Source organism: Spinacia oleracea, chromosome 5 (genome assembly GCF_020520425.1).
Source record: "Spinacia oleracea cultivar Varoflay chromosome 5, BTI_SOV_V1, whole genome shotgun sequence".
NCBI classification, from domain to species: domain Eukaryota; kingdom Viridiplantae; phylum Streptophyta; class Magnoliopsida; order Caryophyllales; family Amaranthaceae; genus Spinacia; species Spinacia oleracea.
This window is the reverse complement of record NC_079491.1, coordinates 75,387,939-75,409,997: the sequence shown is the minus strand read 5'-3', so window position 1 is coordinate 75,409,997 and position 22,059 is coordinate 75,387,939. Positions and strand designations below refer to the sequence as shown.

The following is a 22,059-nucleotide window of genomic DNA, read 5'->3' as shown; positions in this document are numbered from 1 at the left end:
GTCACTGTATAAAGAATTACTTCAATATCAGCATACTACAATGATATCAAATGACAAAGGGCCAGAAACTTTCTACCGCTATCGACAAGTTCAAATATAGAGGCACAAATCAGTTTCCATTTCAGTCCTAATAGCTTCAATAACTTAAGTTATGACCTTGCCCAAGTTTAAACAACAAAGTACCCAACAATGGAGGATAATCAAAGCCATATCATGCAAAACAAACAGACTCACAATCAACAACCAGACCAAACCAAAACATACAGAATCAAAATACCGAATAAAATAATCCAAAACATTAACACTGCATCAAACAAAAAATCAATAAACTTCTCAAACCAATCAATAAAAATTAAACACTAATCTATATTGTACCAATTTATATACATCTTTTCAGTTTATTAAATTCGATAAAGTCCTAATGCTCGAATACAATATCCTATGCTCGAATACAATATCAGTTCATAGCACACAAATAAGAACATACCTGAAATTAAAATGGGGGAATTCGATAAATTCCGACCAAGAGAACGATCGAGACGACGATTAAGACCACGAGATTGGAAGCGCGAATTCAATGAAATCTGAAACTGAAATTGAAATTGCGAATTTGGAACTTGAATTAATACCGAGCGTAAATTCAATGAAACTAGAAATTGAAAGTGCGATTTTGTGAATCAATACCGCGGCTGAGACGAATTTGAAGATAAATTAAGCGTTGTTACGGGATCAAGAAGAGGAAAGTTTAGAGATCGAGTTTCTGAAAATTTAACCTAAGGTCGGTTGTTTGAGGTTTCAGAAATTTCAGAAAAAGTAAACCCACATTCTTTTTTTCATTTTGGCGGCAATTACTTATTTTGGGAATTAACCCTTCTTAAAAAAAATAGGTAACACTTCTTAGTGTTACCATAAAATGTTACCTAATTTAAAAGTGTTACCGTAAATTGTTACCTATTTAAAAAGTGTTACTATAATATGTTACCTATTTCAAAAGTGTTACAATAAAATGTTACCTAAGTTAAAAGTGTTACCTTGAATGTTACTTTTTTAAAAAAATGTTACCAAAGTGTTACTTAATAATATAGTAATTTTGCACTTCAAAAAGTGTTACCAACCCGTGTTACATAAGCTCAATTATGTACTAGTGAAGGAGTGAGTAATGTTTTTAAGAGGAAAATAATGTAGGATGTCCAGGTTCTCTGACAAGGGTTGTAAATTTAGGCAATGTTAAGGAAAAATAGTCATTTTAAATTTACTTTCTCAAACCTCTAATTGCAAAAGGCTCATATGTTGAGCTTTTCAAAATTAACTTTTCACCTCACCCCAAAACTAACTCTCTTGGTCTCTTTCAAACCTCTCCTAACCAAAAACTTCCAGTTAGCTTTTTCAAAAGTTCAAACCTTTAATTCGTCTCAAAAAACTCTTTTTCCCTCAAACATCTTCTAACCAAACGCCCCCTATGGCCCTGTTTGGTTATGAGTTGTTAGCTAGTTTCACTAGCCGTTAGTTGTTAGTTGTTTGTATTAGCTGGTTTGACTACCTTGTTGAATTAGCTGTTTGTGTAAAAGTGTTTGGTAATTAGTTGTTTGTTGTTTAATATGTGAGATGACCATTAAGGATACTTTGTTGTTGGACTTTGTTTCTTATTAGTATAAGACAATAGTTCATTATTTTAAGGAGATTTTGGTATTTACTAACTTAAAAATACACCACTTTTGTATTTACTACCTTATGAAATTTTTATTTTAAATTACTTCCTTAAACTTTCAATGTTTTTTTTTATTTACTACCACTTTACATTTTTCTCATTTTTAAATTAAGATATCTCTTTCGTTTCTTAATCGTTTGAAATGATTCAAAGTTCATTATTTTCCTTTTTCTGTAGGAATTTCACTGAGAACGACATTTCTAAACGAATTATTTGATAATTCATAAATATTTTAAAAGTTTACAAATAATATTTAATTCGTTTTACTTTTTAAAAAATGTTAAAAACAACATCTCTATAGAATCCTTACACATAAATGAGAAAAATGAGTTTTGAATCACTTACAATGATTAAGAAACGAAAGAGATCTCTCAATTTTAAAATGAGAAAATTGTAAAGTGGTAGTAAAGAAATAAAAAAAAAAAGAACTTTAAGTTAGCAATTACAAAAAAATCCTTATTTTAATTAGCTTCTCTTTATTTTTTTAAATAAGCATAGAATAAATAAAACAAATTTATTTTCCCTTTAACAAAATAAAAATAAAAACAAAACAATTTTTTTTTAAAAAATTATTCTTAATTAAAATTTTAAATGCATAATTTATTGATATATATGCAAATAGAGAAATGTTATTAATGATATTACAAGCATGATTGCAATAGTTTTAATTAAGTACTTCAATGTACTAATATAAATTTTATTACAACAAATAACGAGTTGTAAAATGGGGTAAAGGAAATAATGTAGAATGTTTAGGCAATATTAGGATAAAATAGTAATTTTACATTCCCTTCCTCAAACCTCTAATTGCAAAAAACTCTTATATTGAGCTTTTTGAGAATTAGCTTTTTCACCCCAAAACTCTCTTCCAACCTCTCCTAACCATACACTCCCAATTAACTTTTTGAAAAAGTCAAACCTCTAATTCACCTCAAAAAACTTTTTTTCCTCAAACATCTCCTAACAAACCGCAATTTGGATAATACACTCGGGTGAACAGTGCTCATTGTGCACCATGTTGAACATTCATTGAAAATCTAATGAACATAGAGAACGATTTCAATGTACATGTACTAGTGAAATATTTAAACTATAGGCCCTGTTTGGTTAGGAGCTGTTAGCTGGTTTGACCAGCTGTTAGCGGTTAGCTGTTTGCATTAGCTGATTTGACTAGCTGGTTGCATTAGCTGTTTGCATTAGCTGATAGTTGTTTAATATGTAAAATGACCATTAAGGACATTGAATACTTTGTTTCTTATTAATATTAGACAAATATTTTATTGTGTTAATTTTTTCTCTCTGTATTTTTCTAATAAACATTGACTAAATAAAATAAATTTATTTTTAAAAAAAAATATTCTTTATTTAGTTTTTCCAATAATATATATATATATATATATATATATATATATATATATATATATATATATATATATATATATATATATATATATATATATATATATATATATTTCAAATAGATAAATATACTAATGAAATTTTAAGCATGATTATGTAGGGTACTAAGGTTGATAGTGGTTGTAATAATATGCAATAGTAGGACAAAATAGTCATTTTCATCCACTTTCTCAAACCTCTAATTGCAAAAATCTCCTATATTGAGCTTTTTCAAAATTAGTTTTTTCACCCCAAAACTCTCTTCCAATCCTCTCCTAACCAAACACTCCCAATTGGATTTTTCTAAAGGTCAAACCTCTAATTCACCCCAAAAAGCTATTTTTCCCTCAAACCTCTCCTAACCAAACACCCTCATATATGTTCTATGGGTTTAAACTACATGTTCATTGACTATATGTTCTTTGGATATGCACAATATGTTCTTTGTATTTGAACTATATGTTCATTCAAAAACAGGGTGCACAATAAACATTATGCACCCGAGTACATAAACCATATTTTGCTAACAAACACCCCTTATACCTCTCTCCTCAATTCATCAAATTGACCCTCTTTATATCATGTACTCCCTCCATTTCTAAATGTTGTATCCATTTGGAATCTTGGGGGGGTTTTAAGAAAAATAGAATCTTGGTTTGTATGGGTATAAGTGTAATGATTGGGTGTAAGAGAAATGATTGTGTGTAAGAATGTGTAAGAGATTCTTTTTTAAAGAATAAAGTAAGGAGAGAGAAAATATTAAAGAATTATGGGAAAGGGATATTTTCAATTAATTAATCAAAAATCAGAAAAAATCTGATTGAAGTGGGGACCAAAGTACATGAGTTGATTTATTTCATCCAATGAGAGTTAAGCAACAAAATAAAAAACGGAGGGAAGACTTCCCAAATTGGGAAAGTCCACTTCCCTTTTTACACTTCCCTCCAAAAACAGAATTTCAGCCAAAAGTTTTCCCTCCAAACTTTTTCCCTCCAAACTTTCTACTTTTACCACACACCCTTTATAAATAGGGGTCAATTTCTACCAAAAAACCCTCATAAATTCCAACTGTTTTAAGATCAGTTACAACAACAAAAAACCAAAGGCAATAAATGCACTATAATTAATCAGCAAGGGGACATTAATGGCTTCAGATCAAGAGGAGGACGAGTTCCTCGGTTTTTCCGATGATGAAGGAGACGGCACGAACTCAGATTCAGATTATGATGATGATGAGGCAACCCAAAATGCTGAAAGTGAAGTAAATGCTCATCAAATTGGGGACTTTGAGCATAATCAACAATTGCCAGATCTTAATGAAGTGGGACAAGAATATGCACAAGAATGTGAAGTGGGACCACAGCATACATCAGGTATATCAGATAACCACTCAGTTCCATTTTTGTTTGATTTGAACATGCCAACACAACAAGAGTTCCCACCATCTCCAATTCATCAAACAGAAACAGAGCAAAATCATCATAAGCCTAGAACCCCAAGGATTAACAACGAATTAAGGTTGGAAATCTTGTTGTTCCTTCTCTTAAGAAAAGAAAAGCATTCAGATGAACTCATTCATGGGACAAATAGGCAGGCTGTTATAAAGTTTGGTTACACAAGGAAGACAATTAGACTAATATGGCAGAGAGCATTGGCACATAAGGCAGCCATGGATTCGTATTTCTATGATAGCAAATATCACAACTGTGGGAGGAAGAGAATTCAAGTAACATATGAGTCTATAGCCTCCATAGGCATGGGGGATAGAACAACCATTATTGATCTTGCAAGGATGCTTAATTTGAGTCCCACAACAGTTTGGAGAATGGTGAAAAGAAAACAGATAAAACCACATTCAAGTCCCTTGAATCCAAGCATTTCAGAAGAATGCAAGATGGCAAGGATGAAGTGGGTACTTGGTCTCTTAATGGACTACTCAATACCAAATGATCCCACATATTACAGCATGTATGATTTCATTCACATTGATGAGAAATGGTTCTATCTTACACAAAAAAGTCAAAGAGTTTATTTAGCAAACAATGAACCATTTCCACACAAGAAGGGAAAATCAAGAACTAAGATTCCAAAGTTCATGTTCATGGCAGCAGTAGCAAGGCCAAGGTGGGGACAAGATGGGCAGTGTGAGTGGGATGGGAAACTTGGTATATTTCCATTCACAGATGCAATGGCAGCAAAGAGAACATCCAAAAACAGAGTGAAGGGGACAATTGAGACTAAACCAATCAAGTCAGTGAATCAGATTGCAACTAGGGTCATGCTAATCAACTACCTAATCCCAGCAATTAAAGAGAAATGGCCACCACATGAGGGGGAAAAGGTGATATACATCATTCAAGACAATGCAAAGGCACACATTTTGCAAAATGATCAAGAATGGCAGCAACATTACAAGCAAGATGGGTTTACATTGATATTGACTCAACAGCCAGCAAACAGTCCAGATTGTAACATATTAGACTTGGGGTTCTTTAGGTCAATTCAATCACTAATGCACAAAAAGATGCCTAAAACAGTTGAAGATTTAAGTGGTGCTGTGACTGAGGCATATAATGAACTGCATGCAAAGACTCTATCTAATGTGTGGATGTCACTTCAATATGTTGGAAATGAAATTTTGAAACACAAGGGGGACAACAACTACCAACTCCCACACAACAAGAAAAAGATTTTAGAAGATGAGGGGAATCTGGCAGAACAAGTTAAGGCCCCAAGGTGGGCTGTGAATGAATGCAAATAACTTGTTGATGAATGGAGAGCAAATCAGTGAAGTATAGAGCAAGAACGAGAGATTACTTTTTGTGTTTTGGGAACATGTTTTAAAAGTTACAAGAACAAACAGAATGTCACTTTTGTAAGCTTGAATGAAAGCATCACATGTATTTAAAACATTTTGGAAGCAACATATCAACTGGAAGAATGAATGAATCAATTTATTGTTGTTAATCTTTAGTTTTTGTTCATCATACTCACATATTTGTACTTATTCATGTACATGGCATAATCACATATGATTTCAGGATAAGTCAAAATCATAAGGGAACATGTACATGGAAGCAATAACATGGCAGCAATGCACAAGGCAACAATGCACAAGGCAACATGAACAAGACATCATGAACAAGGCAACAATAACTAGGCAGCAATGCACAAGGCAACAATAACTAGGTAATCACAATCATAGTTTAGTTTTTGTTCATCATAATCACAATCATGTTTATTATTTCTAGTTGTAATTGAAACACAAAACATCAATTGAATCAGTCAGCCATTCCTTAAACCATGAAGGGGACATCTTTATGTTTTCAAGGCAACACATGAATTCATTTTCAAGCCAAGGCAAAGCATGGGGACATGTTGTTCTCAGTTTGTATTTGTTCATCATCATTGAATCCTATACTTTAATATCCTCCTCCCAAATGGAGTGAATGACTAACACAAACGGAAATGGGAAAGGAAAGTCACTCCATTTGACAGAGGATACTAAAAGTTTAGGAAACTCAGGACATGCAAAATCACAACTTCGAACACATCGGCTTCAAAATGGAAAGAATGCATATCACATCATTTTCAGATGGAAAATCTCCCCACTTTGAAACCGATGCGTCAAAAGATGTAATATTCGAGTTACTAAACCATTCATCATTGAACAACTCAAAAAAAACAAGGCATGAGCAAGGCAACAAAGGCAAGGTAGTTACTTACAACATACTTAGAAAGTCATATGCAAAATCACTTCTCTAAACACATCGGCATCTAAGTGGAAAGAATGCATATCACATCATTTTCAGATGAAATTCTTCCCACCTAGAAACCGATGCGTCAACAAAAGTAAATTTCGATATGCTTAAACCAATTCATCATTGAACAAAGCATCAAGAACAAGGCATCAAGTACATAGAAGCAAGTACACACAACCATCTTAGAATGTCCCCAAGCATCCCTCACACAAACCCCATCCACCAACACTTAGCTCCTGAGAAGCATTATTCATGCTAATGGCGCATGAGTGTTAATAATGGAATATAGGGTTTGAGTGTCAGCAAATGAAGACTCATCATAGATGACTCAAAACAAATAACAAGGCAGCAATGGACAAGGCACAACAATCTCAGTTAGGTTGATTTACAGCATATATGTAGTATGTTTCTAAATTTTAACAACCTCATCACCCTTTCACAAAAGGGATTACATGATCACTTCTTCGTTTGTGAAATGAAATTTATCCCCTTTTGTAAAAGGGGACGAGGGAATATGTTAGAAACCAAAATCTAAGATAATCAACAATTACATCACAGATCACAATGATCAAACTCACACATGGGACATTAGCAAACATTAGAGTTTCAATCTCAGAGTTGTTGAATAGCATCATTGATCTATTGTATCAATATTTTCTCAACTTTAACATCCTTTTGCCTAACGGAATGATTGATATTCACAACTGATCATGTGAAATGACAATCACTCCATTAGACAAAAGGAGTTAAAGGACAAGTAATGAAACATAAATCTCAGGATATCAACCTTTAACATCATTGATTATCATTAACACCACAATCAAACATGTTGTTTAAGTGTCATGGTGGTCCTTCCAAAGGGAATTGACAAATTATGAACTATCGCATTGGATATTTAACAATAAGTCAATCCCCTTTGAAGGACCACCTAACTAACAAAAGTGAAACATGCATGACATCAAAATTCATCTCAGATGTCCCCAAGCATCATTGAAACAAATTCAACCTACACACACTTAGCGCCTGAGAAGCATCATCACTGATACTAATGGCAGCACGAGTGAGTGTAGGTAACTTGAATTGTTTCTCAGCATATGAAAGACTCATCATCGATGTAACATAACAAAGGTACTTAAGGGGACAACTAACCTCTAAGTAAACAAGACATGAATTGCCTTTCCGGTCTAATGCCAGTTTATATGTGACGGAATCAATTCAATTGTTTCCAAAGACATTTAAACTGGCAAAAGATCAAAAAGCCAAAACAAACCATGCTCATTTTGGTCTCAAATGTCCCCAAGCTTCATTGAAGCATACCATGTTGACAAACCATTAGCACACAAAAGCCTCAAACAGCATAAGGCTGGATGCTAATGGCGCACTGTGGTTTATGAAACATGGATAGTTTCTCAGCACTGAAAGACTCATCACAGACCTCATTCAAACCCTAACATCACAGACCAAGCATTCAGGAAAGGCAAACAATAAGAGGGGACTTTAATGAAACTGTTTTTTTCCAATCACATGTTAAAATTTTATTCATAAACCCATCCCATATGCTTTCACCCCTCTCAAGGCAACACTAATCAACCAGCAAACATATCACAGTTGACAATCAACAAACAGATCACATTTGTTAACCAACAAACAGATCAGTGGGTACATAAGGTTTTATACCAATATCACAATAATTTTTAACAGGCAACATTTTTAAAACCACCAAGCACACAAGGCAACATTCATCAATCAACAAGCTACACTACAACAAAAAGGGGTTATAGCAACGCCATTTTATGCAACTGTTTCACTGGCGTTGCATTATTTAACTGGCGTTGCAACAGTTAAATAATTATTAACTTGAGTATACTTTGACTTTAGAAAAGCGTTGCTATAGAAAATCTATGGCAACAATTGTATAATTTAATTATTTTATTGCAACGGTTTTTATTTAGAAATATTTTTTATGAGATATTGCAACGGTTTTTTGTCAAGTATCTTAAAAAATAAAAAAAATAAAAATTAAAACATACGGAGAGAGTTATTGAAACTTTTGTTTACTAAAAAAAATTGTAGAAATTCGTAGAACACTATATTTCTTTTGGGTTCCCTCCTTCCAAACCCTTCTTCACGTTCTTCTTGTTCTTCTCTTTCATCTGCTTCGTTTTCTCTGTTCTTCTCTTTCATCTTCTTAATTCTTGTCAATCCTCTTCATCATTGTTTCCCGAGCAAGGAGAATTTGAATTGGCAATTGGGTCTTTGAATTTTGAGATAAGGAGAAATTGGCAAATTGCGTTTCGGAATTGGCGAGAAGAACAAGGTTAGTTACTTAGTTGGTATGTATCTCATCGATTTTGGTCTTACATTTTCTAGTTATGTTGTTTGATTATCCAATTACATTTTCCAATTATGTTGTTTGATTATCCAATTATGCTGCAGAACACTGATTCTACAAATTGGTTTTTTTTAAATATAAATCATTGAGACACCGACAATACTGGCCTTAGATTCTATAAAATTATGAAATGTCTAATTTATGCAATTGTTGGAGTATGGATTTGGGGCTTGGTAGTGTGGAATTTAACAATAACTTCGGTTTTGTGTACAATTTTAATGTTTGTAACAAAGATTTTGGAGTTTAGGATTGTTTTATTGATTTATTCTATTCAAGTGTTTGTGTGTTTGAATTTGGATGGGTTTTTCTCTGGAAAGTTGGGGTCTGAGTTTGTTTGTGCAGCGTTCCTATGGGTCTTTGTTGTAGTTTGCAGTAGGTCTTTCATATATTCATGTTCTTGGAAATCTGATGCAAGTATGGGAAAAACTGTTGCCTTAGATTAAAAGTGTTGCCTTAAGTTGGCAAAAACTGTTGCCTTAAACGTGTAAATGTTGGCTTAAGTTGTTGAATAACTGTTGCCTTAGATTAAAAGTGTTGCCTATAAAAAGCGTTGCCATAGTTAATTATGGCAACAGTTTATTATAATTGTTGCCTAAATCCGGGAAACTGTTGCCATAAACTTATAGCAACGCCCCCTATTGGTAACGGTTTTTAAACCGTTGCTATAGGCCTATTACAACGGTTAATTGATCTATGGTAACTGTTTATTGCCGTTGCTATAAGCCTATTTTGTAGTAGTGAAGGCAACATGTTTCAAGCAACAAGGCAATAATAGAGGACATGAATACACTCCAAACCCTATAACATCATCAACAAAACAACAACAACAGATCACAGTTGTTGGCTACTCCACCTTATGTCTCCACAGCTAACCAGCAATCCAAATATAATTAAAAGAGGGTTTATAGAAGACACACTTATCTCTAAGCATCATCAACACCCTTAGGTGGCTTTTTTTTATTTCATCTTCCTTCACGTTTGGGGACGAAACCGAACATTGCCCATCAGAAACCTCTGGACCAGCAGTTGTGTTCTCACACTCACCCACATAGTATAGGTCGAATGAATCAGACTGATTGGGTTCCTTGCAATCAAGAGGGGACATAAAATATGTTTAATATATTTTAGATCATCACAAACATTCATGGGATTTATTATTTAAACTGAACAAGATCATCATAAAAAGATCAAGTCACAAGATCAACATACGAAGACCATCATACATGTCTGAACAGAACAACATCACCAAAGAACAACAACGGGATTCAACATGCAATTTAAAGAACATGCAACATGCAACTGGACTAGATCAACTTAACAAGATCAAAGAACAACATCATCAAAATAATCATGGAATTGAACATCCAAATCAACCAAAGCAGACCAACATTCATGGTATTTAACATGCAATTTAAAAAAGTCATAAAATTCGAGAAAAATCAAGGGATCTCTGACATGCAATTCGAAAACTTCATCATTTAACCAAAAAAATCAAGGGATCTCTGGCATGCAATTCGAAAAATTATCATTTAACAAAATAAATCAAGGGATCTCTGACATGCAATTAGAAAACTTATCATTTAACAAAAAATATCAAGGGATCTCTGACGTGCAATTCGAAGACTTCATCATTTAACACAAAAAATCAAACATTTTTTGGACATGCATGATGAAATCAAACTACTTCATGAGAATACAATAAGATCAACATTTTTCGGACATGCATGTTGAAATAAACCGAAAACAAATTAACCAATGTTAAATCTAAAAAAATTCACAAAAATCATCAACAAATGAAAAAAAATCATAAAAATTCACAAAAATTCACAATAAATCAGAACATGCAGAGTAACCCTATTTTTATTATAAACCCTACGTTTCAACCAAAAATCACAGATTTTCTCCAAGAAACACAAAAAATCCCAAAAACAGAGTGAACCCTAATTAACTCGAAAAATCAGGAAAACAACCCAAAAATAAGTAAATATACCTCATCAGATTCGTCTCCTCCAAAGAATCTCAGATCTGCTGGTGTGGGGACTCGATCGTCGCATTTGGACTCCACCTCTTCACCAGGCTCCACTTCCATTTTCTCAAACCAAGCTTTGAGATAATTTCGGGTACTTGTGTTCTCCTTCTGGGCCAACCTCAAATTATTCAGATACTTGCCAGAATACGAGTGGTCGTTGTTGGGACAATTGCATTTCGAGCCCCAATCACAGTTTGGGTCAGGAATTCGTTGCCCAGAAGTACCCACCGAATTACTCAGAAGATATTTGGAGGAAGAGGATCCTATTTAGAAATTAATAAAACCCTAATAAAACTCAGATTTTATCCCCCAAAAAAATTTCACCAGAGAATCGATTACTAACCGGGATTTGGGACGACAAAGGGGACAAAACTAGAGGGGATCTCACCGGAATGTGGTTCCGGTTAAAGTTTGAGAACAAATTTGAGTGAAAAACCCGAAGATCTTAGAGATCTCAACAAAAAAATCGAAGAACAGGGGCGGAGAAGTTTAGGGTTTTTAGAGAAACACAGAGATTTCTTGAGGAGAGAGAGGGAGACAGGAGGAGAGAGAGTTAAGAAAAAGAAAGGGATCCGAAGAGAATGAGGAGAGAGAGGGTGAGAGGGTGAGAGGGACGGTTTATAAGGAGAGAGGGGGTGAGAGTGACGTTAGGGTTTTATTAATTTAATAAGGGAGGTGGGTGGGTTAAATGAATAAAATATTATGGGTGGGGAAAATTAGGTGGGAATATGGGTAGAATCTTTAGGTATTTTGGTAATTAGATTGAAATGTAAGGGTATTTTAGGAAAAAATATATGTCCAAAAATAGAAAAGATTCTAAGTGAATACAACATTATGAAACGACTAAAAAGGAAACGGATACAACAAAAAGAAACGGAGGGAGTACTTAGCAATTGAGGATCAATATCACATACGAAGTATATTTTTAGTGTAACATATACTCCCTTTGTTTATTTTGTTTATCCAACTTGCGCTCTGTTTGGTCCACCTAGATTTATTTGAAAATAAGTCATCTAAACATATTTGAACTGTTTTCTTCAAGCTTATATCATCACTTGAAATTGTCAAAAAATTAATCGTCACTTGAAATTGTCAAAATTTTGAACATAATGATACAATACAATCTGACTTTCTTACTAGACTGCAACTGCCCCTCAATTAGAAACACGAACCTAAATTAAGGTGTATATGTGTATGATCCCGTGTTTGTCATTGAATTTGTGTACCTTTCGTAACAATGCAGCATTCACAAATAACAAGTGGGAAATGTAAGCTGCTCGCCGATAATTAGGTCAAACTGCTACTATTTTTCTGGTCATTCAACTCCTGGAAAAAGGTCTTTGCAGCTTCATATGTAGACCAACAAATGGCTGCAGCAGGAGCATGGAACATCATTCTAGGAGCCCATCCCCTCATGAGCCCCCTGTAACCATCCTTTTTAGCTATTGTCTTAATAACATCCCTTATTGAACCACTAGTAAATCTGTCACATCCACAAACACCCTGTGATAGAAGTCAATATTTGCGTATTAGCAAGGCCAAAAGGATTCTGGATAATATGGATAGCAAATAACAATACAGAATTACAAACGAACAATCACGAGAATTTCAAAGGGTTTCACTTTGCAGTTTGCACTACCATGGCAGTACAAACAATATGGTGCAGATCGGTATGTTCATCTACACTTTCAAAGATAATCTACAATGCTTGGTGAGAAGATCTACACTTTCAAAGGGAAATTACAATGGTAAGTGAGAAGATCCACACTTTCAAAGAGAACCTACAATGGCAAGGGAGAAGAATTGAAGTATCGTGATGAATATTTTGCACAACATTATTAATGTCAACAAAAGATATCAATCCAGAGAGAACGCCTGGAAAAGTTGGATACTTGATTTTTGAGGATACCACCATTTAGAACACATGGAAAAGTTGGAAACATAATCTTTGGCTCCAGAGAAGTTGGGCGACCTAATTTCTATTAGACAATAATAACTTAATCCTTCGTTAAGCTGAAATTAAAGTCGGATGTCTCAATCTAAACTCTCACAACTCACAGGAAAGTCTGTGAAGTGTAACGTCATTTGACACAACAAAGCAAAATATTCACCAGTAAAGCATATATAGTAAGATTGGAAAGTAAGTAAAGTTAAATAATTTTAAATAATGAGCAATATATAACTATGATTTTCCAAGAAAAATGAAACTGAGTCTCGGAGATAGAAACTTCTCATCCACCGTTTCTTCCTTTCTCAGCTCCTCCTACTTGCCCTTTCCCCATTTACGCAAATCCAAGAATACCAAAATCCTTCTGTCTTATGGTCTCCAAAACCGCTAAGCATTTGTTATTCATTACGCACCCAATGTAATCCTAATTCCTCTTATGAGTTATGATGGCATTCATTAAAATTGAACCTACTAGTGATAAAACAAAGTTCCCTGAAATCATTGCTTCTGATAAAATTGTTACTACTACAAACATATCTGTCAATTTACCCATTTGACCAGATAACATGCTGACAAAATCACCAAACATTCTCCTTTTAACATACTTTTGATTACAGACTTTACATTAAATACGCAAGCAAATATTTTCATGATTAATACAACTACCCTTAGGTAAAGTAAGGATTCATCATTAATGTGACATCAATTCCCTCATTGCTTGACACAGACCAAGAGTAATGTGTGCCCCAACAAAAAGAACTTTGGCATTAAATTTTGACAAAGAAGATGTCGCAGACTTGCAGTAGAGTGATTGGCATAGGGCAATTTGGTACCATTCAACATTTAAATGAACTACTCCTAACCACCAAATCAACGACATTAATGTCCTTCAAGTCCTGCTAATAGCATCACTCATATGCTAGCATGCCACATCGGTAACTATAACTGAAGTAGGAACCGCTAATGTCATAACTGTACGTCTGTACCCATTTCATCTTCTTGTGCAATTTTTCTCGCGCAAAACATATTTCCGCTTTTTCCTAGAAGTGCCTTCTGACTACTCAATTTCAATAGGTAAAGAGCTTCCTACATCACCGTCTCACTATTTCTCATTGCAAAATTTGAACAAAGAAAAATGACTTCATCTCTCCTCCTTTTCCAGTCACTTAATCTTTTTCCATGACAGTTCAACTAAAAAACTCATCGTGATTTCAGAAATTTATACCATATGTTTTTCTCTTTGGGCAATCGATCCACAATTCAAAAGACCCTCCTTAACCAAGATTTCTTCATGTTAAGGTATATTGCTCTATTGTTTGAGAATTTAAGGGCACCATTGACATCTTGACAATGTAATCTCTCTGATTTCCCAATTCAATGCTTGTACTGTATTATATCTTCTGTTGATTATTTTGTTTAGCATTTTATGTAATTGCTTGAATTTGATGTTTAGTAGAATTGATTTGTTTAGGATAGTGATTTCAGTGGAGATTTTGACAGGAATTGCAAATAACGTATTTGTTTTTATTTTGTTTTCTTATCTTTTTTATTTGATTTGACTCAATGGTTGGATTCTGTAAAAAATCCTACGTGAATGGTTGTTTCGCAGATTATAATTTTCTGCTGGATTCAGGAGATTCAGCACACCTAATAATTGCAGATCCATGAACACCAAGCTATCCGGTAGAAGCTTGAGGTTTTTCAGTTTACCAAATTAGAGTCCGTCAGGGATTTTAGTTCATTCTTCTTCTGCTAATGACATTATTTTTTTAGTTCATTTGCAAATTGCAATACTATTATTCCAAAAAATTTACTTGCCATGTGTAAGCTAGGATACTCTTTGTATGAGAATTGAAAGAGGGATAATTTATATTATGATAATGACATGCCTATGAGATTCAACACATATGGATCAAAATTGTTTCATGTGCTCAAGCTGGACTGTTACGTCAGAACAGAAGAGAGAATAACCTCAAGAATAGTCCTGATGCTACTACTATAGTTATATACTAAGATGAAAAGAAGAATTTGATGAATCTTTAAGGTAACTTGTCTTTGTTTCTGTTGTTTATGGTCATTTTCTTTATTATACGAGTTATGAGGTTAAGTTTGGGAAATCATTATTATTATTTACAGGCATGAGAACACTGATAACCTGGATTTTCAAGTCTATACTCTATAGTCATTCACCCAGAGCCTTTCTTACTTGTTGAGCAACCAATTCATGTTATTCTTGTCCCCCTATTGGTCGTCTAAAGGTGTGATGCAGTTTTAGCCCAATTCTCAGCTCAATTGTTTCCATATAGGACATTTCCACGATTAAATTTTTGTGGAGTTTATTTTTCATATGGTATTCATACAAACAAATTAACTTCAATTCTTTCCCTAAGCATGCAATAAATATATTTCTACTGACTATTCGGTTAATGAACAAGGTTGCAAAATGTTGCCAGCTATAGTATCTTTGAATAACAGAAAGAAAGCTAGAATAGGGGCTGAGCTCAAGATTCAATCACATTGAGGAAAAAATAATACTTCCTCCATTCCTATTTACATGACACAATTGGATTTTGGACAATATACTTAAGAAAAAACATAGTCGTGTGGGGTCTTGTTAGATTCGTCTCAATAAATATTTTTAAATATCAACTGATTTTTTCTAATCCATAATTGCACATATTGATGTTTGAAATCGTGCATTGTCAAACGTAATTAAATAATTGTGTCCTGGGATTCTCGGACTCGCCCCTACACCCCGCCGTACCGGTGTCGACACGACACGACGCGGGTGTGAAATCCGGACCGGACTCTTGGTAGAGAAAACAGACTCCTCGTTTCCTGCAGATTGGAACTTGGAAGAGACTCCATGGATACATCGGGGGGCTTGAAGAGGGAAGAAGATGAGTCATTCCACATTCAAATTTGCTGGCCTTTTTTATCAATTATTGTGGGCCTTTTGGTAATTTTATTTTCGTTAAAAAGAATATGGACCAGTTTCATTGACAGCTATATTGTAATCTGTCATTCTCCTTTTTTTCCAAAAAAAAAAAAAAAAGCCCTTATGAATCTACACTTTTTCCATAGCTCCATTAAATGACATGAGATGTATTTAACTATTCACTGCTCTTTATTTTACTTTTACTGCAAGACTTTTTTCTTTTCCCTAACAGCATCTCCAATGGTTGTAGCTAGAGACTAGCTTGATATTTATAAAAGTTTCAAGCTAATAGCTAGACCATTGGAGTGAAAATAATAAATTAGCTTGGCCAAGCAAATTAGCTTAAACAATGTTTAAGCTAATTTGCTTGATAGCTAGCCCCCAAAGTTGCCAAATAATTAATTGACAAGTGAGACAAGTTGGACAAATTTAAATAATAAGTTAGTTGCTAGCCATTAGAGCACAAATTAGCTAGACAATAAAATAGCTTGAAATCTTATGTGGCATAACAAGTTAATTGTCAAATTAGCTTACCATTGGAGATGCTCTAAGAAGAAGCACGTTTTTCAATGCTTTTACTTACTTTCACAGCAAGGCTTTTTTTATTTTACGTTTTCCATAGGAGCACTGCATTCTTTTCCCTTTTTACTGCATTTTTTAAAAAACTTCAAATTAATTAATTTTGGTAATTGTAAATATTAATGTACAAAAATTCAAATAATGTCACGTGTCCCCGAGTCCAAATCCATATTTTGGACCCTTTAAAAACGAGTCCATGAGTCCTTCATTTTAGAAATTTCAGGATCCGACCCTTGGACCCGTACCCGAGTCAGACACCCGTACCCGAGTCCGAGCATCCTAGATTGTGTCATGTAAATAAGAACAGGGGAAGTATCATTCAACTATTTTCATCAATTGAAATTTGGTTGGTTTCTTAATGATTTGCTTTCCCTGAAAACAAACAGGATGAATTGGAGAGAAAGTAGGTGAAGTATGCAATAAGCAATAATTGAAGTCGGAAAAGGGAAGAGCTGCTTAAATTGTCCTCACTCACTTGATAGTTTACGAGTTATGATGTTATTTTCGACTTGGTGGAAGGAGCCTAAGTCTTTCAAATGAGTTAGAAGATATAACGAGAGATTATCAATTGGCTTCGAAGTTCTAAATATTATTTTTCACCTTAGTATGTTACCCTTTTTCTTCATACTCTTACTTAATCTCTCCAATGCAATGGTATCCAGTTTTTTATTGGCTTATGCTGCTTATATGTTATCAGGTGAGGATCATGAGCATTTAGAGAAGTACGTAAAAGACTAAGGTTTCAGAGAAATAGGCTGAAAGGAATATATATATATTGAGTGGCTGGGTCGAAGGAAACATTAGGGAATATTAGTACACCCAAATTTAGGGTTAAGGATGGACAGCATGTAGACTTGATTTGTATACTGATGCTTCACTTTAAAAGAGCAAATAGCTAAGTTTTTATTGCTGGAACGCTTTCTTTCTCATTGGAAGTGGTTCCAATTACTTTCTACCATATTCATTTGATCTAATACAGACTCAACAAACATTTTTTTGGTCATAAGATTTGTTCTTTAGTGGTATTGCTAATTTTCTTTTTTATGATTTGAACTAAATACATTATTATTCATATTCCGACTTTATGCATATTACAATAGTACCAATTTTAATAATGTTCAAGTAAAATGCAGAGAGCGTCTTGGATCCTCAAGAAGCTCCTAATATGCAGCCACTTTGTGGAGCAGTGTAGAAGGTGGGCTGCTATGATAGAACATGATCAGTTATCAATAAACAAAATGTATAAAGTGATGAGAGGAGATCATCGCAAAGCTCAATGGAAAAAAGTGCAATACTTCAGCTAGTGCCAAGAAGCATATTCATTTCATGGCTGGCTATCTAAGATAGGTTACAAAGTGGAATATTAGTTATGATCCCATCTGCAGTTTGTGTATATTTTTCAGTTGTCACTTGTCAGTTCACAGGAGATACATGGTGCAAGGTTCTGCAGTTGCTTGGGTTTGGAAGAGCTAACGGAAGTCTCTCTATTTAAGTCAGCCATGTTATTAGAGTTGCTATGAGGTCTTCTACCAGAAGCAAGCTTTATCTAATGTTTCTTGCTGAATCTATATATCTCATACAGCTGTATAGGAAAGATAAAGAGTTTTTAATAACATTATTAGAGTTGTGAGTAGAGCTTGAGATAATTGGAGAAGCTTGTTGTTTATCTAAGCTAGTTGGAACATGATTTCAGTTGTCACAGTATCACCCTTCTCAGAAAGTGGGCAAATAGTGTACTGATGAAGTTTTGTGCTAGCTAAATTAGGAATTTTGGTTTGTGTTCAGCTTGTTGGCTTGGTATGTACAATTTACTCTTGGTGATTATTTCATTGAAAATGTTAACTACTTATGTCAAATTCATAATACACGTAAGTATTTCTTATTATAAGCATTTAACTTTTTTTGTTAAAATATGTATCAACCTAGAACTACAACTCTACAAGTAACTCACCAATTACTTCGAACCAGACATTCAAACAGTAATCTATGAAGTTCACAATAACAAAACCAAGTAAATGTCAATCAATAGAAAGAACAAAACAAATAAAGAAAAAACTTTCACCTGGCACTGCAACTGCGTCTTCACAACATCCAATGGCGTGGTAATCACAGCAGCAAGCGCCCCAGCAGCTGCCCCAGCTGTAGCATGAACAACCAACCTCTCATCATCTGCGGTGTTGGGCGAAATCTCCGTCAAGCCCTTCTTAGCAGCCTCATAGGTAGCAAAATGCACAGCAGTAAATGGTGCATTCATGAGCACAGTCGTCCTATAAGACGCATAGAAGGCCCCAAATCCTTCTTTTTTCAAAACCAACTTCACACAATCCCAAACCCCTCTGTAGGCCCCACCATTACCCCCGCTAAGCTGCAACCTCTGCTTCACCATGTCCATAGGGGTCAAAACGGCGTCGCTCATAACCGTAGCACAAACCCCTGACATCGCGTGAGCTACATGGTTATTAGGGTTTCCCCCGGAAAAACTCTTCTTGCAAAACTCATACATAGAGAAGTAAACAGCATGAGCTGGCCCGGCCCCAAGGCCCATTGCAGCTATCCCACGATAAAGTCCGGCAGCCCCATCGGACTGTAAAATGGACCGGAGAGCAGTCCTGACACCTGCGGTTTTAATCGGGCAAGACCCGAGAGCTTGCATACGGGTTTTAATGGTATCAACAGGGAACATAGCCATGTGTTCGGCGCAGCCTGCAATTGAACCCGCGACCATGAACTGCCAAAAGAGAAGACCATCGTGATGAGTGTGCGAAGGAGAAGGATCCATTGTTAAGTCCTGCTGCTGCTGCTCCTCCAATGATAAGAGTGGGCGGAGTTCGTGATTGTGGAATTTAGGGGTGGCATCGGTGGTGGTAGCCATCGGTGCACCTCCAAATGCAAGTCCACAAATTTCAGCACATAAATTAGTCTATACACCCGAATGCAACCCACACCAAGCCTGCATAATGTCCAAAATGGTGGGCAGATGTCATTAATTTTTCCCATATATTTCCTAATTATTGATCTTTTCTACTCTGCTCCCTCCTTAAAAAAAGAATTAAATCAACCCCCAAACATAACATTTAATCAAAAACAAATTGGAAAAAAAAGGATAATAGGATTTTCAACAGCAATTATAAATTGGTATAGACTAATTACACATAAAATAAAGCAAACAAGAACCCAACAGAATATATTTAACAATTTGAAAAACGGTTATTGAATCGTTAAATAAATACTAATAAAATTAAGAGATAAATCCAAAAAGGTGAAGAAAATAGACGAGGAAAAGGAGCAATACACTGTGGTAAACTACGAGAAGAGCTGCGGCAGAGAAGGAGATGTGGTTGGAAGAGAAGCCGCTGACAAGAGATGGTGATACAACTACAAGATGCCGCCTTTGTTGGAAGAAACCAGTTAGTGTTCGAGAAAGAATATGCGAGTCGGAGTCTGATTGAGAAATTGAAAATCCACAACTAATTGTGAATCCCAAATTCTTATATGAGACTGTCCTCACCATCAATTGATGCTGAGACCAGTTCACACTTGCGAATTTAGGTACGTTACTTCTATAGTTTAGACATGTTACTTTTTTTTTTATAATTTTAGAGGAGGTACTTTCTTTAGTTGATGTTACTTCTATAGTTTATACATGTTACTTTTTTTATACGGAGTAGTTTTAGGGGAGATACCTTCTTAGTTTAGGTATATTACTTTTATAGTTTAGACATGTTATTTTTTTTTATATATAATTTTAGAGGAAGTACTTTTTTTTAGTTTAGGTATGTTACTTTTTTTTATACGGAGTAGTTTTAGGGGAGATACCTTCTTAGTTTAGGTATGTTACTTCTATAGTTTAGACATGTTACTTTTTTTTATACGGAAAAATTTTAGGGGAGGTACATTGTTAGTTTAGGTATGTTACTTCTATAGTTTAGAGTTTAGACATGTTACTTCTTTTTTTATATAATTTTAGAGGAGGCACTTTTTTAGTTTAGGTATGTTACTTCTATAGTTTAGATCGGTTACTTTTTTTTATAGTTTTAGGGGAGGTACGCTATTGGTTTCGCGCTCGTCACACCATCAAGTTGATGGTGTGACTGGTCTCACAGGAGACGCGCTGATTGTGAATAGGGCAAATTAAATGGCATTTTCGTAAACTAAATAGGTAAGAAAATTGAAAATGAGATGAAAATTGCAATTGGAAACGTGAATTAAACGATAAAAAAAATTTGACCTTAAATAAATGACACTAAAGTAGTTAAATGAATAAAAATTGTTACATTGATCATAAATAAATAACGTGGTATAACGTGAAATTTGTTATGAAATATTGTGTGGATCGTTTTAGGACACGAATGGAAGAATGTATAGATATTATTTTATTACCAATTCTTAAATAGACTTGGTCCACACTAAATTTATTGTGGATCATGCCTTAAAATAAAGTCAACAATTTGTTCCTAATTTATTTTTTGCAATCACACGTGGCACACCCCCATAACAAGAAGGCTACCCCACATGGGCAAGGGGCACCCTCCTTGAGGGGCACATGATGTGGCCTAAAATAATAGACTGCCACATGGCTTTACCAGAATGGCCAAACAAGAATGCAAAGATTCTCCAGCATGGATAAACAGAAACCATGCTAGACCCATAATCCGCATTCAGACCCAGGGCCCATCTCTTATGCCCATGGCCTCATTTGATTGGAAGAATCCCTGGTCCAATCATGTCTAAAAGCCCAACATGCAAAGGGCCCAGTAGGTCTAATCAGACCTCCTATTATCAGACACATGTCTTAATCTGGGAAAGCAACCAATCATCAGATCAGGGTTTGAGGATCAAATCCCAAGAAACCCTAGCACTATAAATAGTGCGGATCCCTAGGTTAAAGGGGCATTCAATTCATTCCCACCTACCTTAAAATATCTTTGTTCTGCCTTCTCTCTACAAATTACTTCTCTCTCTAGCTTATACTTACTTAAGCATCCGAGGGAATATTCCTACGGGGATATTCTTGTTTTGCAGGTTGCCAGATGATCGTGCCAGCTCATACTTGATACCTCCGAGGAGCGCGTGACACGTCATCACCGTAAAAGATCACACAACATTTGGCGCCGTCTGTGGGGAGGTATAGTATCATGGCCGAGCCGCAATCTGAAGGAGAGTATAATGGTGAAGTAGAGGAGAGATGGCCTCGGAAAAGGAGTCAACGTCGCCTAGAGGAAGCAAACCGAGTTACAAATGCTGGAAACACGCCGCGCCGAGTTCAGGAGGCCGAAGTAATTGTAGAGGAGGAACCAGTTCTGGAA

The 22,059-nt window shown here is 35.0% G+C and overlaps 2 protein-coding genes across 2 annotated transcripts; one reads left to right on the top strand and one right to left on the bottom strand.

Annotated features, from left to right (window-relative positions):
* Positions 1–4,250: 4,250 nt before the first annotated feature.
* On the top strand, positions 4,251–5,867 carry LOC110777288 (uncharacterized). The gene has a single exon (XM_021981894.2). It carries the CDS (start codon positions 4,251–4,253, stop codon positions 5,865–5,867), a length of 1,617 nt encoding a protein of 538 aa, XP_021837586.2.
* A 6,441-nt stretch (positions 5,868–12,308) lies between these two features.
* LOC110777287 (uncharacterized) lies at positions 12,309–20,219 on the bottom strand. The gene is made up of 3 exons (XM_021981893.2): positions 20,046–20,219; positions 18,816–19,703; positions 12,309–12,791 (listed from the first exon to the last, which is right to left on the bottom strand). The coding sequence occupies exons 2-3, from the start codon at positions 19,623–19,625 to the stop codon at positions 12,576–12,578; spliced, it is 1,026 nt and encodes a 341-aa protein (XP_021837585.1). The 5' UTR covers positions 19,626–19,703; positions 20,046–20,219; the 3' UTR covers positions 12,309–12,575.
* Positions 20,220–22,059: the final 1,840 nt, after the last annotated feature.